Genomic DNA, 15,087 nt, shown 5'->3' on the forward strand with positions numbered 1-15,087 from the left:
AGTTTAGAATTCAGCAAAGGAGGACAAAGGGATTGATTAAGTAGGGGAAAATAGAGTATGAAAGTAAGCTTGCAGAGGACATAAAAACTGACTGTAAAAGCTTCTATAGCTACGTGAAGAGAAAAAGATTAGTGAAGACAAATGTGGGTCCCTTACAGTCAGAAATGGGGGAATTTATAATGGGGAACGAAGAAATGACAGACCAACTGAATACATACTTTGGTTCGGTCTTCACAAAGGAGGACACAAATTACCTCCCAGGAACGTTGGGGAACATAGTGTCTAGTGAGAAGCAGAAACTGTATGAAATCAGTATTAGTAGGGAAATGATGTTCGGGAAATTGATGGGATTGAAGGCCGATAAATCCCCAGGGACTGATAATCTACATCCCAGAGTACTTAAGGAAGTGGCCCCAGAAATAGTAGATGCATTGCTGGTCATTTTTCAAAATTTTATAGACTCGAATAGTTCCCATGGATTGGAGGGTTTAGTTTAGTTTAGAGATACAGCACTGAAACAGGCCCTTCGGCCCACCGAGTCTGTGCCGACCATCAACCACCCCACTATTTAAAAAAGGAGGTAGAGAGAAAACAGGGAATTATAGACCGGTTAGCCTGACATCAGTAGTGGGGAAAATGCTACAGTCCATTATAAAAGATGTAATAGCAGAATCGGACAAAGTCAACATGAATTTATGAAAGGGAAACAACGCTTGACAAATCTACTGGAATTTTTTGAGTAGTAGAATAGATGAGGGAGAACCAGTGGATGTGGTGTATTTGGACTTTCAGAAGGCTTTCGATAAGGTCCCACATAAGAGATTAGTGTGCAGAATTAAAGCACATGGGATTGGGAGTAGTGTATTGCGATGGACAGAGAACTGGTTGGCAGACAGGAAACAAAGAGTAGGAATAAACGGGTCTTTTTCCGAATGGCAGGCAGTGACTAGTGCGGTATCGCAGGGATCAATGCTAGAATCCCAGCTATTCACAATATATATTAATGATTTAGATGAGGGAATTAAATGTAATATATCCAAGTTTGCAGACGATACAAAGTTGGGTGGGAGTGTGAGCTGTGAGGAGGGTGCAGAGAAGCTCCAGTGTGATTTGGTCAGGTTGAGTGAGTGGGCAAATACATGGCAGATGCAATATTATGTAGATAAATGTGAGGTTATCCACTTTGGTGGCAAAAATAGAAAGGCAGATTATCTGAACGGCGATAGATTGGGAAAGGGGGAGGTGCAGCGAGACCTGGGTGTCCTTGTGCACCAGTCGCTGAAGGTAAGCATGCAGGTGCAGCAGGCAGCTAAGAAGGCAAATGGTATGTTGGCCTTCATAGCGAGAGGATTCGAGTACAGGAGCAAGGATGTCTTGCTGAAATTCTACAAGCCCTTGGTGAGACCACATTTGGAGTATTGTGTCACAGTTTTGGTCTCCTTATCTGAGGAAGGATGTTCTTGCTATGGAGGGAGTGCAGCGAAGGTTCACCAGACTGATTCCTGGGATGGCAGGACTGACGTCGATTAGGCTTGTATTCGTTAGAGTTTAGAAGAATGAGAGGGGATCTCATAGAAACCTACAAAATTCTAACAGGACTGGACAGACTAGATGCAGGAAGGATGTTTCCCGATCATCAAAACTAGGAGCAGGAGTAGGCCGTCCGGCCCCTCGAGCCTGCTCCGCCATTCAATAAGATCATGGCTGATCTTTTCGTGGACTCAGATCCACTTACCCGCGTTCTCACCATATCCCTTAATTCCTTTATTGTTCAAAAAGATATCTACCTTAGCTTTAAAGACGTTTACTGAAGAAGCGTCAACTACTTCACTGGGCAAGGAATTCCATAGATTAACAACCCTCTGGGTGAAGAAGTTCCTTCTTAATTCAGTCCTAAATCTGCTCCCTCTAATCTTGAGGCTATGCCCTCTTGTCCTAGCTTCACCTGCCAGTGGAAACATCCTCTCCACTTGTATCTTATCTATTCCCTTCATGATTTTATAGGTTTCTATAAGATCCCCCCTCATTCTTCTGAACTCCAATGAATATAATCCCAATCTACTCAGTCTCTCCTCATAAACCAACCCCCTCAACTCCAGAATCAACCTAGTGAACCTCCTCTGCACCCTCTCCAGTGCCAGTACATCCTTTCTCAAGTAAGGAGACCAAAACTGCACACAGTACTCCAGGTGCGGCCTCACCAGTACCTTATACAGCTGCAACATAACCTCTCTGCTTTTAAACTCAATCCCTTTAGCAATGAAGGACAAAATTCCATTTGCCTTCCTAATTACTTGCTGTACCTGCAGACCAACCTTCTGCGATTCATGCACAAGGACACCCAGGTCCCTCTGCATAGCAGCATGCTGCAACTTTTTACCATTCAAGTAATAATCCTTTTTACTGTTACTCCTACCAAAATGAATGACTTCACATTTATTAACATTGTATTCCATCTGCCAGACCTTTGCCCACTCACTCAATGTATCTATGTTCCTCTACAAAGTTTCACAGTCATCTGCACACTTTGCTCTGCCACTCATCTTAGTGTCATCTGCAAACTTTGACACCCTACACGTGGTCCCCAACTCCAAATCATCTATATAAATTGTAAATAATTGCAGTCCCAACACCGATCCCTGAGGCACACCACTAGTGACTGATTGCCACCCAGAATAGCACTCATTTATCCCCACTCTCTGCTTCCTGTTAGTCAACCAATCCTCTATCCATGCTAATACTTTACCCCTAACGCCATGCATCCTTATCTTATGCAGCAGCCTCTTGTGTGGCACCTTGTCGATGGTGGAGGAGTCCAGAACCAGGGGTCACAGTCTAAGGATAAGCGGCAAGCCATTTAGGACTGAGCTTAGGAGAGATTTCTTCACCCAGAGAGTGGTGAACCTGTGGAATTCTCTATCACGGAAAGCAGTTGAGGCCAAATCATTAAATATATTCAAGAAAGAGTTAGATATAGTTCTTAGGGCTAATAGGATCAAGGGATATGGGGAGAAAGCAGAAACAGGTTACTGAGTTTGGATGATCAGCCATGATCGTATTGAATGGCGGAGCAGGCTCGAAGGGCCAAATGGCCTACTCCTGCTCCTATTTTTCTATGTTTCTATCTTGTAGCTGGTACACACTGCTGCCACTGTGCACCGGTGGTGGAGGGAGTGAATGTTTAAGGTGGTGGATGGGGTGCTGACCAAGTGGGCTACTTTGTCCTGGATGGTGCTGAGCTTCTTGAGTGTTGTTGGATCTGCACTCAGCCAGGCTAGTGGAGAGTATTCCATCACACTCTTGACTTTTGCCTTGTAGATGGTGGACAGGCTTTGAGAAGTCAGATGGTGAGTTAGCTGCTGCGCAATTTCTAGCCTCTGACCTGCTCTTGTAGCCACAGTATTTATACAGCTGGTCCAGCTAAGTTTCTAGTCGATGGTGACTCTCACGATGTTGATAGTGGGGGATTTGACAATGGTAATGTCTTTGAATGCCAAGAGGAGATGGTTAGACTCTCTCTTGTCGAAGATGGTCATTGCCTGGCATTTGTGTGGCAGAATTTATACTGGCCACTTATCGGGCCAAGGCTGAATATTGTTCAGGTCTTGTTGCATGTGGACACGGACTGTTTCATTACCTGAGGAGTTGCAAATGGAACTGAACACTCTGCAATCATCAGGAAACATCCCCACTTCTGACCTTTTGATGGAGGATGAAGCAGCTGAAGATGATTGGGCCTAGGAGTTGTACATGCAGCAAGCCATAGGATCCTGGTACCTCCCCCATCAGGTTCCATCTCTGACGGAGTTCTAATGACAGAGTGTGTAGTGAAATATGTATTTTCCTTACCATTTACACCTGCTGTTTTTCGTTTGGGAGACTTAAGGTGTACTTTTGTTGCAGCTCCCTTTCTGCTACATTCCTCTCAACTCTTCAGCAACAATTGTGTTAGGCAACATAACCAAGGTGGGAAAATGGATTGAAGATACAGATCAGCAATGACCTAATTGAATGGAAGAATAGGGTCGAGAGGCTGAATGACCTCCTCCTGTTCCTATGTAAAAGCCAGCCAGCTTACAAAACAAAAATGAGTATATGGGACGTGACATATGCTACGTGCAAAATAATTGGGAGGAACAAGTCACTTTGGACCTTTGGTTCCCAAAGCTCTCCACCACTGTGGTTTTTCTTCGCCTCTAAGTCTATTGTACACTAATTGGCAGGGATTGGATGCTATGCTTAGTCAACAACTCTATTATCATTGTATCGTACAACTACCAGGATGGTAGAAAGCAAATTAGATAGACCGTGGTCTTTTAACGTCTAGCAATTCCTTTGTTCCTAAAGGCAGTATCTCAGGTCAATAAGGCTGTAAGAAAGCTAATGGAATTCTTGGCTTTTATATCCTAAACTACTTATGATAAAACCAATTGGTAATGATGAACATGTATAAAACCTTAATTCGACCTCATTTAGAGTACTGAGTGCAGTACAGAGTTTCAAACTGCAAGAAGGATACTGAAGCTTTAGAGAGAGCTGGTGAGATGTGGAATTCAATTCTAGGGTTTGGGATTGAGGTGGAAACTATGGGCTGATTCTAACCCTATCCGTCCAGTAGGTGGGCACTTAAAATCGCACAGAAACCCTCACTGCATTTAAGTAGTACTTGGATATGCATGTGAAGTACAACCTCCAGGGACTACGAATCAAGAGCTGGAAAATGGGCTTTGCCTGGATAGCTCTTTATCCGCTGCCACAGATACAATGGGCTGGATGGCCTCTGTAAACTTTCTATGTTTCTTTGAGTCTAGGTCACAGGGAGATGACCTGCCGCTATTTAAACCTGCTCTGCTGAGCAGGCAGCAAGGACACCAACCCCCTCCCCCACCAAAGCTGGCAGGGTCCTATTTAACATGTGTGTGACCTTTTTGGAGCAGTTCTCTTAAGGCGACGTCAAGGATTTTTCTGGCACACTTTTCAGGAAAAATGCGGCATCAGTTTCTCTATTTCTCACACTGGATTCTCAGGGTTTCTCAAACAGGTGGAAAAGGATGAGCTGGTAGCCTCTATCACAGCAGGCTTATGCCCAACTGGCTCCAAACAACATCCAAAAACGAAACCAACTCTTGACCACCATAAATCTTGACATGTCATTTCTCTAAGCAACTCCTTTGGTCATCAAGGCTCTTGCTGTTTACTAAGCTTAAGACATGTGACTTCCAGTAAGGGTTTGTTTTTAAACAAAGTCCCAAGTCCTTCCAGTGACCTCTTTTTCAAAAAAAAACATCCAGCATCTATGAATCTCTTCAGTCTTTCAAACGAATCATTTTCCACAATTTTTAAAATGAGTTCCGCCTCAAGAATATTTTTTAAATGGAAGCACTTTCATAACAAGTAGGCCATTCAGCCCTTCAAGCCTGTTTTACCATTTCAATGGGACCATGACTGATTTGTACCTTCATTCCATCCATCTTGACCCAATATCCTATTATACCCTCATGCAGCAAAAGTCCATCAATCTCAGACTTGAAACTATTAGTTGAGCCAGCATCTATTGCTTTTCATGGGAGAGTGTTCCACATCTCTACCTCCCTATAGGTGAAGAAGCATTTCCTAACTTCTGTCTCAATGGCCTGGCTCTCATTTTAAGGTTATATCCCCTTGTCCTAAACACACTCGTCCAGGGGGAAAACGTTTCTTTCTTTCTAACCTATCAATTCCATTCAAAATTCTAAAAATCATCATCCCTAACCTTCTAGATTCCAGGGAATACAAGCCTAGTTTACATCATCCCTCCTCATAATCCAACTGTTGGAACCCTGCTAACATTCTGGTGAACGTTCATAATTCCACTTCAAGGCGGAGACACTGGCCCACAGTCTGGTACACTATCAGATGGTCACAGCTGCTCTGGCAAATAAGTTGTTATTTTAGCAGAAATAAATTGCGGGTTTGTGCAAGTCAGCAAGAAACCAAAAGGCTGGACAATTTTTTTTTTTTAAGGCTTTTAAAACAAATATTTTCGTGCAATGTTGCAGCAAACATTAAATATATCATCTATATGGAAAATGATACAGCCATTCCAAAAATTAATGGGAGTGCTTGGCATGGATTTTATTCCCCTTAAGAGGGGGATTGAAACAAACAAGCTTCTGAAAATGCGTCTCCAAGAAAATGCTTGTACAATATTAGTGTTGCGCTGGCTCGCTTGCTTGACCAGAAATGTATTACCAGACAAGCAATTGACACAGTGGGGGAAAAGTGCGGGGGTGGGGGGGGGGGGGGGGGGAGGGGAAAGAGAGACAGAAAGGCAGACAGAGAGGCGGTAAATAAGCAAATAAATAGCAAGCACACAATTACTTCAACTGACTTTACCAGCTTGAACATTTAAATATCGAAAGAAAACACAAACATGACCATACTTTGGTAGATGTCCTCTGTATGAATTTCCCTGCTGTCCATTACCAAACTGTTGCCAACACGGTGCAGTCTGTTACAATCAGCCTTCTAATACACATGTATCCTTCATCAGCACTTGATTCTGTTAAAGTCATTACGAGTGTTGTCGTGTTATGGTTTAAGTGCAATCAAGCTGTAAGGCAGGCTGAGGGGATGACTTGACTCTGTGCCCATCTCTACCTTGTGTCGCTTGTTTCTATGCCAAGGCCTTAGAAACTACAGACGCGAGGCAGATTTTTCTGCTCGTTAGCTTTGAATGGTTTGAACAGTGAGAATTAGGACTAGATAGGGGAAGGGCAAGAGAGAAAGATTATGACAGAGGGAGGAAAATGACTTGCAAAAAAAGATGCTCAAAAGGGGAAAAAAAGCATATTAGCAGGTATCTACAGGCTGCATCCTATTTCACTGGCAAATTTGAACCAAAGTTGAAGTAACGTCATCCACCAACTCGAAACAACAGGTGGTTTGGGAAGACAACATTAAGCCAAATCAGGATATTATTATTCTCAAGGATGCAGAGACATAGATACAGAATTAAAAGCTACTGTGCCTTTGTGAACTGAATGTGTTGACTTTTATCTTAAGCCAGATCACATTAGCAATGGTGTATGCCTGTAGGAATCGTTAAAGAGGTGGCTGGTTCACTGGCAGAGGATTAACAACAATCACATACCACAGTTACCAGCAACAAAACATCTAGAATGTTAAATATCACTAAAGCGCATGAACTGTATTTCATGATTGAAACAGTGGCATGTTTAATTCCGTCATTCACTGTCATCACTTATGCTATTATTAGGTTTCACACTGTAGGACCCTGCTATTTAATTTCCTGGCTTCCTGCAGAAAATAATGAAATAGGACAGTGCCTCACAGAGAAAGGGGTAGATCTTTCGATCTGTGAAAAATCAACATCACTGAAATGAATTTAATTCCAAACATGGGCGATATGGTATCTATTTATAGGCAATCTTCATGAAAAGCTTTCAGTTAATGGTTTTACAACATAACAGCCATGAAATTAGCCAGTGTCACAACAGTAAGTGGAATGACTAGGTCTCTCCTTGTTTGCTATACTATTTAACAAGACAAAAATGCACCCCTCTGATTGCAGGAGGGGAAACAGTTGTGTAACTACACTCCAAAACTGTACTCTCGAGGCAGTATCCTGCAAAACCTGCATACAAAACACACACTTTCTTTAAACCACACCCAATTTTAACAAAAACAAGATTTTTGCTTTAGGTTGAAAAATTCCAATCCAGTTTCAAAAATACAAATGCATTTTCCTAACTAAATTGTATTTCAAATGTGCTGTCACTTACTTTTGAAATATTGACTGGAAATTTACGCTTGCCAGACGAGAGCCATCCACCGACCGAAAAGTCGGTGGTGATCCCGCCTCCGCTGGGCCTGGGGATGTAGACCGGATTTTACAGTCCCCAGGCCCTTAACTGGTCAGAGGCGGGACTTCCACCTCATTGAGGAAGGAAGTCCTGCCTAGTGAAGTTGCCGGCCAATCAGCGGGCTGGCAGCTCTTCGTCCCAGCAGTGCCACCGTGAGTGGTGGCCACTGCTGGGACTGCAAACCAACGTCAAGATGAAGAAGGAGGACTATCCCAGAAAACAGTTAAGTTTGTAGGGACTCACCGGGGGTGATCGGTCAGGCCCCAGCAAGCCGGGGTGGGGAGGGTAGCGGGGGGAGGGAACAGGGTCAATTGTGGGGGTGGGGGGGGGGGGTGTGTTCTGCATTGGGGGTGACCCTCTGTAGGGCACAGGGTGCCCGATCTGGAGGGTGCCCCCCCCTTCCCCAAGGCCGTCAGAAGGCCATCTACTTTTCTCAGGCCTGGGCTGCCCAACCAGCCAAGGGCAAAATACCCGTGGCGGCAGGCAGAGGCCCTTAGGTGGCCATTAAGGGCCCTGATTGGCCTGGGGTGGGTGGACCATTTCTTGCCGCCACCGCCCTGCATAAAATGGCGGCGGAGGCAAGAGCGGGTTGGGAAAGGGATCCCCCCCACCCCATTTTACGACTTGGCCCGCCACTAGCCCGTTCTTGGGGGGGGTGGGGGGCATAAAATTCCAGCCCTTGCCTCAAACTTCATTACAATCAAATGTATTTTAATATAACTTTCAAACACAATTGTTAGATTTTGTGGCTAACAAGAGGTCATGCAAATTCGTACTGTTTGACTTTTGACAGAGAATACAAGGATTGGCCTTATAGGAACAATAAAAGACAGCATTTCTTTGAAGAAACTGTTTGAAAAAAGTTTCACTATGTGGGCAGGACCATGAATACTAGTATCTGGTTGAATCAGCATGATGACCACTCAGTTTTCCCAACTGGCTTTGAAGCCAGTCCACACTACTGGGTTAAGCGTTTCACAGGAGAATCATTTGACCCATCGACTCACTTTCTCCCCACAGACTTGTTTCAACATGCATCCTACACAACCCACTCTCGGAGGAAGCAACCAGCCCACCTACAAATTGATAGTATCTCCAAGAGGATGAAGCAGGATTGTTCCCCACGCTCATTAAGGTGCTCCAAAGCAAACTACGCACCATGTTACACTGGGGCAGATGGAGATGCTCTTTTGAGGTTGAGCTCAGGCAGTGAACTTCTCAAGGTGGGAAATATTCCGCCTCTAACATTTCTCAGACTTGGTAGAATCATAGAATCTTACAGCACAGAAGGAGATCATTTGGCCCATCATGCCTGTGCTAGCTCTTTGAAAGAGCAATCCACTTAATCTCACTCCCCTGCTCTTTCCCCATAACCCTGCAAAGTTTCTCCCCTTCAAATGTTTATCCAATTCCCTTTTGAAAGTTATTACTGAACCTGCTTCCACCACCTTTTCAGGCAGTGCATTCCAGGTCATACTAACCTGCCTGGCAAAAAAAATAAGGAATTCTCCTCATCTCACCCGTTACTTTTGCAAATTTGCTCTTTTTCATTACTAATTGTGAAAGGGTTAATATTTGGAAACTTTGGCTGAATCATCAAAGTATGCAATATAAATTTAGTGTTACCTTTTTGAAGAGTCTCGTCGAGTCCTCACTGATTTGCATGAAACGCATGATAACATTGTTCAGATAGATGTCACTCAAAGTCGCATGATCTTTGCTTTCTCTCCTGACCTGGTTCAACAGTAAATACCAGCAGTTTACTGGGGACAGAAGATTCTGGTCCTTCCTAATAGAGAAAAGCAATACACAGAAAAATATCACGAAACAATATCTCCACATTTTATTAATATTCACACTACAGTGTGTATATATAAATAGTCTTGTTTCTACACTAGATATTTGGTAATTAAGACATCTAACTTACCTAGTTAGGAATCCAAAAAGCACTAAAAACTTTCCCTGCAGTAGCAAAATCATTGTAATATGCATTCGGATATTGTGCATCATAATTTGTAGCTATTAAGTTCCATCCATGAGACACATTTTGGGAAATGCAAATATTTTTGACAAAGGACCAAATTTAAATGGGCTCATTTGGGAGCAGTTCAGATTCAATAAAATCTTGCATTTATATAGTGCCTTTAATATGGAAAAATGCTCCACAGAGGCCTATTCAGCCAAAGATGTATGTCGAGCCAGAGAAGGAGATATTTGGAGCAGCGAGCAACACCCAGGTCAAAGAATTGGGTTTTAAGGCGAGTCTTAAAAAGGAGGAAAATGAGACGGAGAGGCACAGCGGTTTAAGGAAGGAATTCCAGAGTGTGGGACCTAGATGGCTGAAGGCATGGCTGCCAAAGGTGTGGTGAGAAGAGAGGTCAATGCACAAAAAGATAGGGTCAGAGAAATGGAGAGTTCAGTGTAATGGGATTGTAGAAGTGGAGGAGGTTACAGAAATAAGGAAAGGGGAGGCCATGAAGAACTTTGAACACATGGATAAGAATTATAAATTACAGCACTTTGGGGATCGGGAGCCGATGCAAGTCAGTGAGGACATTCGAGAAGCATCATTTGCAAATCTTTTCAGCTTAATTTAATTTTCCCTGTTTGGATTTCAATTTTTATTAAATACAAAGACAATGCCCTATATATAGGCTAAATGTGGGTTTTTTGTGAGAATGATGCAATTTTCCGTTTCATGAATATTGTTCAACATAAAGACAACACTTCAACATCTCATTGAAGTTATATGGGTTTGGAAGGTGCCCAAGGGGTTTAAAGGAATGCCTAAGGAGTGTTAGCCGTAGCTCAGTGGTAGGGCCGAGGGAGTGCTACACTGTCGGAGGTGGCGTCTTTGAAAGAAGACACTGAACAGAAGTCCCGTCTGTCCTCTCAGATGCACAAATTGGCTGCCGCATTTCTAACATTACAGCAGTATCTACACTTAAAGTACTTCATTGGCTTGTGCTGAAAATCCCACCTGCCAAGAACGAGGCATATTAATTTTGTCATGTGAAACTTGAATTTTAAACTGTTGCTTTTAAAAGTTTAGAACCCTCAAGAAGCAAGCTAATCAAAATTACTTGGAGTTTGAGAGAAGCAAGAAGCTGGCTTTTGACCAGTGGCTGAGGGCTCTTAAAGAACAGCCCAGCTATGAAAATCTCAAAGGTAATTTTGCTCGAGGAATTTAACAATTAATGGCTGCTTAAGGGCCTCTTCCCCGTGCCGCTGGAATTACACCAGCAGTGGAGCGGGTCGGGGAGGGCCTCTGCCAGGTGGGGAGGCTGCCCATAACAAGGCAAGCTCCCTGTGGGCTTGGAGGGGATAGGCCTCCTCCATGGGCGATCTGGCCCACAGAGGGTTCCTGGCAGCAAAGGCTGCGGCTCCATGAACATTCCACCTCCACGTGCCCTCAATGACCACCCTCCCCCACTCACCCCTCGCCAAGGCCAACCCCACCACACTCCAGCGATGGGCCTGGTCCCAGGCCTGGTGTAGTACCGGTAGTGGCAACTCCCCCCAGTGGTGTTATTGATACTACTGAGCTGCTGGCCCTCTGACTGGCTGGCAGCTCTGGGAGGCGGGATCCCCATCCTTCATGGGATGGAATCCACGGCACCGAGCAGTTAATTGCCCGAGCGCCATTAAATTGTGCCCGAGGGACTTCAAAGTGCTGAGGCAGGGTTCCCCTTGTCTTTTTGGCCCAGTGTCGGGAGTTCAGCCAGCTCCACTAAATTCAACCCATAATTTTATTATTGCTTGCATAATTACTGCTTTTATTTACTCTAGTCATTGGAAAAAAACAAACCTTTTTTTGATGCATTCAATGGTATCATGTGAGCAGGAATAAATGGCATAGATTTCTTAAAGGCAAATTGTGTCTGACTAATCTGATTGATGAAGTAAAAGGAATAAAGGACTTTAATTATATGCAGAGTCTGGAGAAGCCAGGATTATTCTTGGAGCAGGGAAGGCTTAAAAGGAGCTTTTCAAAATTATGAAGGGTTTTGATAGAGCAAGAAGGGAGAAAGCATTTCCTCCAGCGAGTGGGATGGTAACCAGAGGTAATTGATTTAAAATAAAAGGCAAAAGAACTAGAGGAAAAATTAGGAGAATTTGGGGTGGCACTGTGGTTAGCACTGCAGCCTCACAATTCTGGGTACTGCCTGTGTGGAGTTTGCAAGTTTTCCCTGTGACTGCGTGGGTTTCCCACAGCCAAAGACTTGCAGGTTGATAGGTAAATTGGCCATTATAAATTGCCGCTAGTGTAGGTAGGTGGTAGGAGAATGGTGGGGATGTGGTAGGGAATATGGGATTAATGTAGGATTAGTATAAAATGGGTGGTCGATGGTCGGCACAGACTCGGTGGGCCGAAGGGCCTGCTTCAGTGCTGTATCTCTAAATAAATAAAATAAAAATAAAAAGAAATTTCTTCACACAGAGGGTTGTTAAGATCTGGAAGGTACCACCTGAAAGGAAGGTGGAGCCTAACTCCATAGGAACTCTCAAAGGGCAATTGGACATGTACTTGAAGAGGACTAACATGCAGGGTTATGAAGTTAAAGTTGTCATGGAACTAAATTGGACAGTCCTTTCACAGAGCCAGCACAGGCCCGATGAGCTGAATGGCCTCATTCCGTGCTGTGATTCTAAGTAAAACTTGTCGACAAAACTTGCTTCACTCAATTTTCACTTGCACCTTGACAAACTAGCTTGCTTCTGGCATTACCGTTCTTTCGAGACGACTTCTACCTTCAAGGCCTTGCTTTTCCCTACCTGTAACCTCTTCCAGCACTACAAACTGCCGAGGTATCTGTGCTCCCACAATTCTGGCCAACTGCACATCCCTGATTTTAATCGCTCCAACACTGGCAGCCATGCCTTCAGCTGCCAAGGCCCTAACCTCTGGAATTCCCTCCCTAAACTTCTCTGCCTCTCTACTTCCCTTTCCTCTTTTAAGATGCTCCTTAAATTGATCTCTTTGACCAAGCTTTTGGTCAATGGAACATAGTAACAGGAGCAGCCCATCCCACCATTAAATGGCTGATCTATGACCCGACTCCGTTTACTTCCCTTTGCCACATATCCCTTAATACCTCTGGCTAACAAAAATCTATCAATCTCAGTTTTAAAATCAACAATTGATCTAGCATTAATTACCAGCTGTGGAAGAGAGTTCCAAGCTTCTTCCACCCTTTGCATGAAGAAGTGTTTCCTAATTTCATTCCTGAAAGGCCTGGCTCTAAAGTTTTGATTATGACCCCTAGTCCTAGAAAGAAACTATTTCCATTGGTTTGGGAGTCTATCTACCCTGTATGTTACAATAATTTGCTATACATTCCAACTTTAGGCAACAGCATGTTGAGGGACTTTATCAAATGCCTTCTCGAAGTCCATATAAAATAGCATCCAGAGACATTCCTGTGTCCACGACTATAGTCTCTTCAAACAATTCAGTCAGATGTGTCAGGCATGACCTACCCTTTACACATCCATGCTGTTCTCTCTGATCAGCTGAAAAGTTTCAAGGTCACCCTATCCTTAATGAAAGACTCTAGCAATTTCCCGACAGCAGATGTTAGGCTGACTGGTCCATAATTGATAGAGGGAAACCAATCACCTTCCTTAATTTTCTGACCTAAAGGCACAGCTCCCAAATTGAGAGAACTTTGGAAGATTATAGTTAGGGCATCTGCAATGTTCTCACATACTTCCTTTAAAACCCTGGAAAGGAAACTGTTTGGTTCAGAGAATTGGCTGCTCTTTCGTGCCATTAATATCTCCATTTCTGTTATCTTGCTTACGTTAAAGTTTGTTGAGTCGCTGCCTCTGATTCAATAATAGTTTCCTTGGGATGTCTGGCACACTGACCTCTTCCTCCACTGTAAATACTGATGCAAAATAATCATTCAGCATGTTTGCCATTTCCTTTATTTCCATGGACAGTATCACAGTTATCAGTTTCAAGGGGTCCACATTGCTTCTGACCAATCTCTTTTTCTTAATATAATTGTAAAGATTTTGTGTTGATTTTGATATCCCTTGTAAGTTTCTTCTCATATTCCCTTTTTGTAGCTCTTACTATCTGCTTGGTCATCCTTTGCTGCTCTTTGTATCTTTCCCATTCGCCAGGATCTGTGCTATTGTTTGCATTTTTGGTCACCTGCCCGAATATCTCCTAATGTAGCTCAGTATCAAATGTAAAAGAGAACATAAGAAATAGGAGCAGGAGCAGACCATACGGCCCCTTAAGCCTGCTCCACCATTCAATACCATCATGGCTGATCTTCAGCCCCAACTCAACTTTCTTGCCTGCTCCATATCCCTCGATTCCCTGAGAGACCAAAAATAATATCTCAGCCTTGCATGTATTCGATGATGGAGCATCCACAACCCTCCAGAGGTAGAAAATTCCAAAGATTCACAACCCTTTGCGTGAAGAAATTTCTCCACATCTTAGACCTAAATGATCGACCCCATATCCTGAGGCTGTACCCCCATGTTCTAGATTCCCCAGCCAGAGGAAACAACTTCAGTGTCTACCTTGTTAAACTCCTTCAGAAGCTTGTATATGTTTTAATGAGATCACCTCTCATTCTTCTAAAGTCCTGAGAACATAGGCCCAATTTACTAAGCCTTTCATTGTAGGACAACCCTCTATCCCAGGAACCAAACTGGTGAACCTTCACTGTTCGGCCTCCAATGTAAGTATATCCTTCCTTAGATATGGAGACCAAAATTGCACACAGTATTCCAAGCGTGATCTCATCAAAGCTCTGTACAATTGTGGCAAGACTTCCTTATTCTTATACTCCAATCCCCTTGCAATAAAGGCCAACATGCCATTTGCTTTCCTATAGGCTGTACCTGCAAGCTAACTTTCTGTATTCCTTGCACAAGTACACTCAAGTCTCTATGAACATCAACATTTTGAAAAAAAAATTCTGCTTTTCTATTCTTACTACTGAAGTGATTGGTTGATAACACTCCGATGAAGCCCTATGGGACGTATTACTATTTTAAAGGTGCTATTATAAATACAAATGGTTGCTGTATTTCTAGCTCCAGGTTCAGGCCTGCACTTCCCAGCCTCCTATTCAAAACATTACTGCTTGTCTACATGTCTTGTTTCTCCTAATCTCTCTTTACTCACAGATTTCCTCCTCATTCTGTGATTTGGCAGTAGACATGTCAATCAAATTGCTATCCCTCCTCTTCCCTT

General features: G+C 43.4%; 1 protein-coding gene across 4 annotated transcripts in view; it reads right to left on the reverse strand.

The window, feature by feature from the left end:
- LOC137379474 (SLIT-ROBO Rho GTPase-activating protein 1) overlaps positions 1-15,087 on the reverse strand; it is a 278,218-nt gene that overhangs the window by 151,164 nt on the left and 111,967 nt on the right. For all 4 annotated transcript variants that reach the window (XM_068050344.1, XM_068050343.1, XM_068050345.1 and 1 more), the window contains exon 3: positions 9,492-9,654. In XM_068050344.1, coding sequence (XP_067906445.1) covers positions 9,492-9,654 — 163 coding nt within the window. The remainder of the gene's footprint in view (positions 1-9,491; positions 9,655-15,087) is intronic.

The sequence above is a fragment of the Heterodontus francisci genome, chromosome 18 (genome assembly GCF_036365525.1).
Source record: "Heterodontus francisci isolate sHetFra1 chromosome 18, sHetFra1.hap1, whole genome shotgun sequence".
In the NCBI taxonomy this organism is placed as follows: Eukaryota; Metazoa; Chordata; class Chondrichthyes; order Heterodontiformes; family Heterodontidae; genus Heterodontus; species Heterodontus francisci.